The 13,002-nt window shown below is 35.1% G+C and overlaps 1 protein-coding gene across 1 annotated transcript in view; it reads right to left on the reverse strand.

The window, feature by feature from the left end:
* SLCO1C1 (solute carrier organic anion transporter family, member 1C1) overlaps nt 1–7,776 on the reverse strand; it is a 51,129-nt gene extending 43,353 nt beyond the window's left edge. The window contains exons 1-3 of the mRNA XM_012640984.1: nt 7,600–7,776; nt 3,331–3,484; nt 2,085–2,226 (exon numbers count right to left, since the gene is read on the reverse strand). Of these exons, the coding sequence (XP_012496438.1) occupies nt 2,085–2,226; nt 3,331–3,459 (271 nt within the window). The 5' untranslated portion in view covers nt 3,460–3,484; nt 7,600–7,776. The remainder of the gene's footprint in view (nt 1–2,084; nt 2,227–3,330; nt 3,485–7,599) is intronic.
* Between the last annotated feature and the right edge of the window lie 5,226 nt (nt 7,777–13,002).

Genomic DNA, 13,002 nt, shown 5'->3' on the forward strand with positions numbered 1-13,002 from the left:
AATACTAAAATGTAAGAATCAAAACTTTTATATATTTAGAAGAAAGTATATAGAGAACTTTTTAAAACAAAGAATTAATATGTGGAAAATATTAGGAGCTCATGATATGAAAAACCTTTTATTTTCTTGGTGACTCTGTCATTTTTGGAAAAAGTCTTTGTTATGAAAAGCATATTTAGGGGAGAACTTGAGTCTCTACTATGTGGGCATTAGAGGATAATGTCAAGAGATGTCAAAGGAAAAAGGACATCGTTGTACAAAATAGAATGCCTGGGAGTTAGATGTGGAGGGTGGTGATGGGTCCAGACTCCTGGAAGGAAGGAATGTGGAAAGAGGCAGGAGAAGTAAATTAAGATTATAGTGAGGACGCTCACTTGTCTGGAAATCTATGGATTGCAAATAACTAGGGCAAATCTGTGATGTTTGGAATAAAAATTTCCAATGGAAGTAAGAAAACTTTTAAGCCTTTTTGAGTCATCTAATGCAATAAATAATTTTTATCCTTAGAATGGTCTAGAAGAATTAATATGAATTTGGAGTCAGCGTCCTTTGCCATTTCCTGTGAAAACTTAGCACTCTTTAGCAAATATAGACCTCTCTCAGGTTGCATTAGGACCTGAGAATCCAAGAAAAAGTTTGGATCAAACTGTTTCTAAATCTCTTCAGCTCTAAAACGCTTTTATATGATAATCTAGAGTGAGGGGAAAAAGTCAAAGTATCACATGATATATAATTTTTTTATCTGTTCATATCTGCTTCTTCCTGTGAGTCCACTTTATTCTTTCAATCTGCACTAATTGCCTCTTCATACGTGTTTCCTCTAATGATATAGTCTTTCATCCTTACCTTGATGCTCCATGGCTCCTCATTCAGTCCATAGCCATCAGCAGAACAGGGATCAAGGAATAAATGAACCATGTGGGCCTATCTAAGGAGATTCCATAAGGGTGTGATCAGATTTTAGAACCTTGCTACACAAAGTGTGGTCCACTGATTAAAAGCATCAGCATCCTCTGAAAGCATATTAGAGATGCCGAATCTTGTCCCCTCCCTACGGAATCAGCATCTGCATTTTAAAAAGATTGCCTAGTCATTGTTATGAACGTTGATGTTTGATTGGCACTTAGAAATTTCATTCTGGTAAGATGACAAAAGATGGATTTGGGAAGCAAAAGCCTGGAGACAAAAGGTTCCCTATTCATTCTTTTAATTCTTTCTGTGATATTCAGAGTAAAACAAAAACATATAGTATGAGCTAAAATAAATAAATTGTTAAAGAGTTGGAAAATAGTTCTTCACTCTTCTGGAGGTTAAAGCTTAAATTAGAGCAGTTAGAGGTTTTACCATAGCATATATTTGAGTCCAAACAGGCATTAAGGACCACAGAGGGTACTATTTTGTTTACTTCAACAAAGAATTAAAGCCTCTTAGTTTATCAATTCAGGAAGCTGACTAACTGGGATTATACTCTTTAAAGTACTTCCAAAACAGTGATTGAAATCACTTGGTATTTTCAAGTTCCAAGAGGGAGTCAATAGTCAATTGCTAACCAAAGACACCTGAACGTAGAATTTTTATTGCCTGCTCTGATCTGGTGTTCTTGTTAACAGAATCCCTTTTTTCTTCTTTCTAAGCCACTGGGCAGACAATCCTTTTCATGGTTTAACTTCTTAAATCAATGCAATCAATTTTTGTAGAGCCCATTTGGATTCTTTCAGCTTTCTAAAATTGAATCATAGGGCTCCTAGGATATACCATTCTTCTGTAAAGACACTTTCTACATACTTATAACTCAAAATACCAATCAGCATCTCACACTCTCCTCCAGGAAAGTCTCTCACTCTGGGAACTCTGAATTGTGTGAGACATACAATAGTGAACACCTGGAAAGGTACACTTTTTGTTGGTTGCTTTGAGAGCAAATTGCTTCTACTGCAGCCTAAAGTTATGGCAAATTCTGTCCAAAAAGGATTTTACAAATAGAGTCAGATCCCAGCAGACCACCGAAGGCAGAGAGAATGTCATTTAGCCATGCCTAGAAGACCTTGGGCTTAAAAGTAAAGTCAGGTATCTGCAATACCTACCAATTTCAAAACTACCATCAATAACTCCCACCAGTGAAGAAGGGATATCAAACCTTCTCTCTATCTGAGTGATGGTGCTCTTCAGATAGCCTTCTGCCAATGCTTTGGCAAAATAAACGAAAGACAAGGCACCCAGGAACAGCTGGAAAATATGACGGGTCACACTTAGTCTGACTGCAGCTTGGCACACAATTGGAAACTTGCTAAGCAAACAGACAAATAAAAATACAAACTAAGAACAATGTATAATATCAAGTTTGATAACATTGAAAATTTAATTCAAGCATCACTACAGGTTTCCTTCAGCCTCAAGCAGATATAGACTTCCAAAAATTCAAATTCTCTCGGAATTTGAAATGTATGTTGATTTTCATTGAAAATGTATGCTGAGTTCCTTTCTGTACCTTTCTCCCACCATTCCCAAAAGGACACTCAAAGTGGTCTTGCTTTGAAAATAAGATTGAGTGTATGGTAGGTAGGTAAAGAGATGAAAGAGCCATTCACAGGTAAGAAAACAAATGACAACCATAAGCCAAATGCTTGACATGTTATCACAAGTCTTAGCGTTTGTGGTTACGTACTTCACAGAGATGGTGCATGCACCAGCAGAGAACATGATACATAGACTGAAAAAGTGGAACTACTACTCCTTGTGTTTAAGTTTATACTTATTAAATTCATACTCAAATTCTTTCTTAGTGAAAAGCATTTCTTTGATATCTGGCTTATGTATTTTGCTAGACATGGGTCTGTGATGCAGCATTTATACGGCAGGTTAGCATTTATACAAAAAAACACATAAATATTTGTTGAGCGACTATGTGGTATAAAGAAAGAGTAGGAGTCACATAGAGCACCATGAAAAGGAACTCTGCCCTGCACTGAGTAACGTTATTCCCATTTTGTATTTACTTTTATTTATAAAATGGGAACGATGTGGGTGTTTAATATTAAATGTTATACCTGTGCTTGGCACAATATCTGGTAGAAGTTTAATAAATATTAGTTTCTACTCTCTCTCTCCTTTCTGTTTAGGGAGGGCATTCAGATGAGCCCAGGGAAGTAATTTAAACTACATGGTCAGGCAGAGTTTCCTTGCATCACTTGGCAAAGTGTGGTCTTAGTAAATTGCATTTAAGATCACTTTGTAAAAGGGAAAAAAATTCTCTCTGTAACTTCATCATATAGAAGATACCTGGATAGAAAGCCAAGAACATCAACTCCACCTAATTCTTTGTTACACTACCTTCAGTTCACCACAGCAGGGTTGTTTTTCCTTTGAGGAGGGATATTCTGTTTTTAAGGAAGACCTTCCAACAGGTTGCACTGAATTTTTGCAGAATAACTGGATATTTTCTTTGGATGAAGTGTCCATTGTAAAAGTATTCCTTGACTCTGATCTGTCAAAGTTGATTTTAAAAGTAAAAAAAAAAAAAATGAATTCAATACTATGCAATTTATTAAATAATATTTTATTCAATACTAGACCTCAATTCTACAGATTTAATTTAAAGTGAAGCTAGCTTTTGTTACAAGAGTAAGTTGGCAACATTTTTCAATTAAAATCAACCAGAATATTTGATTAACTAATCCTGCTATTGGGACTCTGTAGCCAGCATTCTTTCTCAATCCCTCCAGTTTAAGCCTCTTTATGGCAAAGAACAAATTTAAATGTTGCCTTTGGAATAAATAACAAGGCAGAATTTTGCTAACTTGGTGGTCTTGCCAGTTTAAACTAGGAGAAAGCAGGAAAAGAAGAAAAGGAATTCAACCATGTGAATATTGATTCATTAGAATTAAGTCTTTTATTAAAGCCTTTAAATCTATCTTCCTAGCAGAACAAATAGAAAAGGTTGATACCTGTCATAGATCTCGATAGCACCTTAAGATTCCTGCAGCACCCAAAGCAAGGCTCAAAATATGGCAAAAAGGAAGAGGTCCAATTCATATTTTTTAGTTTGAAAAATAGAAAGCACTGTGATGTTGTACCTCAGGCTTAGATTTAATTCAGGTGAAAGGATAGTCTTTTGTCTGCCTTAAATAAAAAGTGATGACCTTCCTTCCTATGCTTAATTTCCCACCTCCCCTCACTCTTGTCCTGAACAAACCCTGGACAGTATCACACACTGAACCTATTTTCTCCCTTTTCACATCAAAATTTACATATCCTGTGCTCCTTCTTCTTTAGAATTACACACGGTTCAGTGCCTGCTTGCTTGATAATCTAATCTAAATCAAGGAAGTCAAAAAATAAAATGACTTCTGGATCTCCCTAATAATATTAGATGACACAATTGTATGTTAATAGAGATCTTGTGTACTCACATTACACTAACTAAAGGAATGGCATTAGGAGTAAAATTTCATGTATTGTGGTAGGAATTTTGGCTTATTCTGCCTCTGTGTATATCATCTTGACTTTAAGCAATGCTTGTTTTATGTTTACTTCAACCTTCATAGTCTGAATTCGTAGATAATATCTCAAACTGAAAAATCAAAAGTAGAGCAGATTCTTCCAGGTAGTGGGACATGAGTAGAGAAAGGGCAGGGCAAAGGCTTGTTAAAAAATTATTATTACGTTTGTAGTGTGTTTGATTCCATAAACATGCATAACTTTAATTTTTAAAAAAATGGACAAAGGAAAGAAAACTGAGTGAAACAAAAAAAATTTAAAAATCAAAAAGACAAAACAAGAGCTTATAATGCTAGTCAAGGCTAAAAGAAAAAGATACAAGGATATAATATTAATGAGATAAAGACAGAGACGTTTAGGAGTATAAAACATAAAAATTATGTACAATATGTAGAAATAATTTTAAAATCTTGAAAAAATGGATACGTTTCTAGCAAATATTAATTACTTGCTTTGGCACCAACCAGAAGAGAAAAATAGCCAAGGAAGACATTATCAAAAATATTCAACTATCCCTTAAACAAAGACACTCAGGATTGAGGATGCAACAGGAGTGACTTTATCAAGGGTTATTCTTCAAGGAAAGACAGCAGATAATGGAAACAGATGATCATTGTCTCCATTCATTGGACAAAATTAAAATTATCTTGGTAGCAAGATCTCATAAAGGGAAATTTCAGATCAGACTCATAGATTGTAAAATTCTAAATAAAATACTAGCAAATCCAAATTAATTAACTAATATTCTGTAATTAGTATTATCCTGAAAGATGCAATAATTAATAGTAGGAAGGTTATTTATCTAAGTTATCACAGGAAGAACTCAAAATTAAAAAGAATAAAATCTCAGTAAATGAAAAAATCAGGTGATAAAATTCAACATCCATTCCTACTTTTAAAAAAATTCTAAGAAACTAAGAATACAGAGATTCTTCTTTATCAGTGTCTGATACCAACAGCAAACTTCATACACGCATTGAATCACTAAGACTGCTTTTCCAGAACAACAAAAAGAGAGTTTGGGTTTGGGAAACACTGGGTTATACAATGTTAAGTAGGTTTCTTTACTGTAAAACTGCTGAGTACCTTTAATTGAACTTGTAGAGAGACCCATTGCCTATAATGGAAAAAAAATTCAAAACAACCAAATGACCTAAATGTCTTTTATGCAATGAAATTTTTTTAAGCCATTGGAGATTAATGTAAAGAAGTAAATATAGTTATATAGATCTACATTCATTATTAGATTGATTTTTAAAATACATGCTACAAAACAGAATATGTAATAAACTATTTTATGAAAGCAACACACATATTGACATACTTATATGCACAGAAACAAAGCTTCAGAAAGTTTATAAACAAAAGGTTGGCACATTATTTCTGGTTGATGGCATTGCAGATGATTTTTCAAAAAATGCTCTGTGTATCCATATTTTCCAATTTTTCTACAATGAACATGTATTTGTTATATAAAAAGATTTTAAAATATTAAAAATATCACCAAGCAAAGAATATATAAAATGGAAACATTTTAAAAGACAAAATATTAAAATGCAAAACTTAAAATGCAACTTTCTTCTGAGAAATTAAACTATGTAATTCAAATTGGCCTTCTGTTTTAAAGGTCTAGATATGATATTATTTTCTATCAGCAATAATAATATTAAAGCTGGTACCAGAAAATGCAAATAAATTGTTTAATAATAAAATATGCTATCACTTATGCTAAATTTATCATTAATAGATTCAAAGGGTTACATCTAAAATGTTACTGCTAAAGTGTAAAACAATCATGTTGAAAACAATATTTAAAAACTTATGACCCTAAAACACATTGTAAGTCTCCTTGTATTTGGAGGCGTTGATACAAAAATCACTCTAACCAGAATTCAGAAACAATAACAAAAGGGAAATATAGTCATCTTAATTAATGTTTTGTCAGGGCAAAATAACAACTAGCTTAAAATATTGGCACTGCATAGTTTTGCTGCAGACATAACTTCATCTTGATGGCTAATATGCAAATCATGGTAAGTACAGTATGTTCCAAGGAGGCTACAGTTCATCCCCGGTGAAAAGAGATGGAAGGAAACTCAGTGACATGAATGGAAAGATCCTTGGGGCATGCAGGCTCTCTCTCTTCGTTTGTAACTGCAGAAGTAGAGCAAGCAGGACACAGTTATTCAGAAGGATTTGCATTTGGCAAATCCTTAATTGATCTCCAGCCACTTGAATAGATTCTTCCAGAAGAAAACATATGGCAAAGTTTTCATCCAATACCCTGGGTTAGAGTCTAACTTATTCTGAAGGCCAAAGAAAAACAAGCCAAGCAGTTTTTCTTCATTTTAGTTTGAAAAAAATGGAATTTTCTGTTCATATGGGTTTGAAAATCAGCCCTGCAGATTTTAAATGTAGGGCACAGGTGGCTTAGGAAGGTTGTAGCTGGATCACACAGATGCACTCAACCCTGGGGCTCTGAAACAGAGACCCAGACTTTATCCAGCGGCCAGCTTCCAAGGACTGCACAGAGGCCCTAAAGGCAGCCACTCCCCTCTCTCTTCTCTCAGCCATCTCTCAGGAGGAAAACCTCTGCCCCGGGTTGGCTTCTGGACACCAGAATCCCTCCTTTCAGATGGTCTAAAAAATAACCTCCCGGTACTTGCTGAAGAGGGGTGTGTGTTGTTTACAGACTAATCCTCTCCCATACAAATTATCAATTGTGTGAGATTCAAATTTAATAATAAGTACTATTTTTGTGCCAGGGGATGTATGTACTTTTTCTAGCCTTTAAAACAACCCAACAAGTTTAGTATTATAATTTCCATTTTTTAAAATGATACGACTCAGAGCAGTTAAGTGACTTGTCAAAAGCTATCAACTAACAAGCATCAGAGTCAAAACTTGAACTCAGATTTGAATTTGTCTGCCTTTTTAACCAATGTCCTCTCCTATTGCCATCAGACTAACAAGGGGCCCATCAATTTTCATTGAGAATGCCTATGAACAGAACACAAATAGTGCAGAAATGAAGGGTTCTTTTCTCCTGTGGGAATCTGATGTCCTACTCACAAAATACAAAAGAAGAGAACAAAATCTTACCTGGAGGTGGAGATCAAAGACAACTAGTTCCTCCCAATCTGTTCAGCAAGAGGCTGGACCATACGCCACAGGCTGCAAGGGGAAACCGAGGTAAATTCCACAGCAATTTTGAACAGTTTTGCCAGGTGGGGAGAGCTTGGGTGGACACAGACAGAGAGGATTAAGGGAAAGCAAAGATGAAGGGCATGGTCTCACCCTGGGCAATCTCTTCTCTTTCGTCTTTCCTCCTGGCCTCTTTTTTCTGGCAGTCTGCAGAGAATTGGCCAGGCTGGCAAGGCCACTGACGCGCATCTCAGCTCCCAGGGCACAGAAAGAGCTGAAGCCTTTGAGCCATTTCCTTGCAATTTGCTGCAAGTTTAAGGCCACACGTGATAAAGCTTTCTTTATGGGAGAGAGTGAAAAAAGAAAAGACCACTTGTGATCTTACTTGCTGATTCCCAGAAAACACAACTCTGCAGGGGGCAGAGGGTAAGGGAACAGAAGCCAGAGGAGGGACGGAAGTTTGTAACAAAGACTTCTCCTTCTCCTTCCAAAAAGTTTTTAAGCCAGCCATTCCTTAGGGACATCACTGGGATCCTTGTGTCTTGTTTGTTTGTTTGTTTTTTTGTTTTGTTTTTTAAAGGCTCTTGGGCTAAATCACAGCATGGTTTCCTTTACCATTGGGATTCTAGAATCTTCAGGGACCACATATCAGGTCAGGATCAAAGCACTGCAGGGCTCTCTACAGAAAGTTAATTCACGGAGGCATGATCGATCAGTTACTCATATCCACAATTTCTCTGAGTCTTGAAAACAGAAAAAAAAAAGAAAACAGGTTGAATTTTTGACATTCAGTTATTTATTCTACCTAATTCTGAGGAAAAATAAATCCTTGCACTGAGAAATTCTATAATTCTAATAAATTCTTTCTCCAAGAGAATGATTTTAGAGGATTTTGAGCAGTATTAGTTTGCATTTGGTTTCTACCAATAAATGAATTTGCTACCAGAATTATCCCTATTCTTAAATGGCTGAGACTCTGGGCTGGTCATTCAATTTTACTGAGTCTTGACTTCTTCCTTTATAAAGCAGAAGTGTTGTTGAAAATATTAAACAGATTTACAGGATTGTTTTAAGGGTTAAATTATATCGTATTCAAAATCACATTGCAAATAAAGCACTAAATGACTGGAAGGCATCATCATTACATATATAATTTTAGTTCACATAATGGGATGGCTAATGACTATTATTAAAAGCACATTTTACTACAAAAGAAAAAATGAGGATGTAAGGAAAATAGAGTATATCTTAAACCTTACAATGAAGCAATGGTATATCCAGGCTCTGAAAGACCAAATATTTTATCTTAGCAATCAAACCAGCCTTTGCCATCAGAAACAGTGAACAAACATCTTAATCTTGTGTTAGACTTTTCAGTCTAACGGGTGGCCATTGGTGTTTTAAAGGGGAGATAGTATTTGACAGCCAAAACCACAAAGGGCCTGCTTTTCCTCACGAAGAAATGCAATTCTCCCCTGAGAAAGTAATTTGGTCTTTTCCCAACGTGCTCAAATTCACTCTCTAACATGATTCCTTTTCTTACTTCAGTAGTCTACAGTCAATGTTACTATTCTGAATGTGCATAATGCTGATTTGATGCAATATTCAGAGGCTCTTATGTATACCCTTGCATTGGATTGTAGCCTACCTCAGCCTCTCATTCCCACTTTCATACTCTAGACCAGGGTTAAAAACTTTTTCTATAAAGCAACGAATAATAAATATTTCAGGTTTTGCGGAGCTGTACAGTTTCTATCACAGCCACTCAACCCTGCCATCGTAGTGTGTAATTAAGCACAGACAATACATTTTAATATAAACGAATGCATTTTCTAGGATTAGAGTAACAAAGCACCACAAGCTGTGTGGCTTAAAACAACAGCATTTTGTTGTGTTATAATTTTGGATGCCGGAAGTCCAGCGTTAAGGTGTTGGCAGAACAATGCTCCCTCTGAAACCTGTAGCAGAGAATCCTTCCTTGCTTCTTCTACCTTCTGGTGTTTGCTGACAAACTTCGGAATTCCTTGTTTTATAGATGCATCACTTCAATCTTTGCCTTGGTTATCACATGGCCATCTTCTCCCTGTGTGTCTCTGTCTTCTATTCTTAAAAGGACACTAGTCCTATTTATTTAGGGCCCATCCTAATGATCTCATCTTAACATCATTATATCTGCAAAGACCCTATTTCCAGAAAAGGTCACATTCACAGGTACAGGGGGTTAGGACTTGAACATATCTTTTTGGAGGACACAGTTCAACCCATAACACTCATATTCTCATTCCCCTCTTAAGTTGTTTCATGCAATCAGTTTAATCCCTCGCTCCTGTATACTCTCAATTTCCCTCTTCCTCTTTCAATTTGTTGTTCTTCCCTGGCAAACCTCACCTGGGTTGCATCCAGCTTTCTGTCTATTTATTGTTTGCAGTCACACTGTTTTCAGTGGTTGGAGAACAACTCACTAACATGCCCCCAGGGCTTATTTTATAACTACTAACTTCACTGGGCCATGGAAGTATTGTTAGACATAATACCTTTTAATGACCGAATCACTTTATCTGTCTCCTGAATCATTTCTCAAATCTTCTTTTCTTTCCATACTCTCATTATTAGCTGACAACCTTGTTTAGGGAATTAGCCAATGAAATGAAAAAAATCAGGAGGACTATCGCAACCTGCCATCATGACAGCTACTCTCTCTCCATGTATATGTTTGTTCATATTGTCTGTGGTCCTTCCTGCTTCTGTGAATGAACAGTTCATGCTTCTAAACCCAAGTTTTCATCTATATTCCTTATTTAAATTCCTCTCTTCTAATTCTTTTTTCACCAGCTCTAATCAGTTTTTGCCTCTACCACTCCACTGCAACTATTTTCATCAATAACATCAAAGATATCCACATTAACAAATGCAGTATCAACATCCAGACCTCATTTTAATTGATCTATTAGCAGAATTGTATACCTTTCATGTACCTTTCTCTTTAATACATTTTCTTCACTTGGTTTTCAGAACACCACACTCCCTTGGTTTTCATCCCACCTTGGTGGTCCTTTCTTCTTAGTCTTCATTGCTGGAGTACCCCACTATTTGGTCCTTGGAATATCTTCTTTGCTCTGTCCATACTTACTCTCTTAATGATCTCATCTGGTCTTATGGCTTTAAATATCATCTATAATATCAGATCTTTGAGACGAAGGAAAGTTTTGTAGACCCAAATTTGAATTAAGAGTTTTTCAGTCTGGAAAAAAAATCTGTATCTGTCTGTCTGTCTATATCTATCTATCTATCAGTATCTATCATCGGTCTATATCCTACCTCTCTCCACTAAAAAGATCTAGATATAATGACCAACTAAGTAGAAATGAGTTCAACTAGCACTGAATTTGCATCTTATAAATACCATAAATAAAGGAACCATGGCTCCTTGTTATGTGACTGATACCAGGTCTGGGGATATAAGATGGGCCTGAAATATCTCATCATAGAAAACAGCTAGGAGTCCTTGGAGACTAGAATGTGCCAGTAGGACCCAGGAGCCAACCTGAACAAGCTCCTTCTGGTCAAATATAGGAAAATGTGAGCATTAATAAGAATAACAACTATAATGATTGAAATATAAAAAATGTTAAAATTCATGATTTAATAATAACACTATAAAAACACCTCACGGTCACTTTGGATGATTCTAAGTAACACCTTCAATATATTTAAAACTTGTGGTACTTAGAGAAAAATTGTGCATTTATCCTATCTTTCCTATTCAATATGTTCATTAGAATTATTAAAAAAGACAAATTTCTATCTATAGAAGAATTCTAACTAATAAATAAAAAAGGATGAGATAATTAGAATATCATAATTTTCAAACTCTGAATGAATCAAAGAATCTAGATAATGGTTATCGATGGCCAATAATATCACACACACACTGAAAAACCAGACCCATCAATTTTGAACAACCTGATGGAAGTTAAAAGCTTGAAACACTACCTTTGACATCATCTTCCTTTTTATTTCTAAGCAAAATTAAGCTTATCAAACCTCAGATTATATTTAAATACCAGTCCATAAGAAATAGAGGGAAGAGAAGAACATGTTAAATGACACAAGAACATGTTAAGTGATGCAATCAGCACAATCAAAAGTGAAGAATCTCATTAGGACAAACAACCCAGTTTTTTTTTTTCCAACCAAAAAGTGCAAGTAAACAATGAGATGGGGGAGAAATTATATATTAAAACTTAAGAAATGAATCGGCCAATTACAATATGTGGAGCTAGTTTGTACCCATATTCAAAAAGAAATAAATTGTAACAAGAAGATTTTATAATCTTCTAGAAAGATTTATAACTTCAGAAATATGAACACTGTGTGGATATTTGTTACACTGAGGAATTTGTGTTAGTTTTCTAAGAGATGATAATGGTGCTGCTGTTGTTCAAGGGCACAAATCTTTTAGAGGTAAATACAATTTTTTACACATTACTTACAAGTAAAAGGATAAGTTTTGTTGTATATTTTCAAAATAATTTGGGGGAGAATTCCTGAAAGTTTGGGGGTATATATAGAATAGATTGGCCATATAATAATTGTTTGAGCTGGAGATAGGTAACTGGTGTCACTATACTGTTTTCTCCAAAGTGAATGTATTTGAAAATTTTCACAATTGAGTTTTAAATAAATGACAGATATATAGATACATAGATAGATAAAAATATCAGTGAATAAATTGCAAATTCATTTTCATAATCTGTTACAAAGTCAAAATTGATATCTATAACTTTTATTTACTATTATCCCTTCTATGTGTTCTTTGCTCTAAGTTAAGACTTCAGTTGGTTGAGGTTTTTTACTGATGGGATAACCTAAAACTTCATTCTTGCAGAGTCAAGCTCCTTAGTGGTCCTGCTTTTATTGGGTTGTTCTAGTTTCCCATTACACATAACTATTTAACATAGAAGTACTAAGAGGCTCCACAGAAAATTCTTTGTGTTCCAAACACAATGTTTCTTGCCACAATTTTGTATCAGAAACCATATATCAGCTTGATAAATTGGGTTCAATCACTTCCAGCATAATGGAACAATTGTGTATTCCGGTAAATGTATACCTCTATTGGAAGCTATTGCCTCTAAACGAGTAAAAGTTTCAGGGATATAAAACAAAACGAGATGGTTATTAGACATAATAATGAAGGAAACAATTCCTACTTTCACCTTTTAATTCCTATAGCCACATATTCTGACTATGGGACAAACAGCAACATATGTCGATAGATGGTTAAGAGCCTGTATTGCATTATATTATATAATATTGCACCCAAACCTTACAGTGGTTACAATTGGCATTCTGACTCAA

The sequence above is a fragment of the Propithecus coquereli genome, unplaced genomic scaffold (genome assembly GCF_000956105.1).
Source record: "Propithecus coquereli isolate 6110/MARCELLA unplaced genomic scaffold, Pcoq_1.0 Scaffold16, whole genome shotgun sequence".
Classification (NCBI taxonomy): Eukaryota; Metazoa; Chordata; class Mammalia; order Primates; family Indriidae; genus Propithecus; species Propithecus coquereli.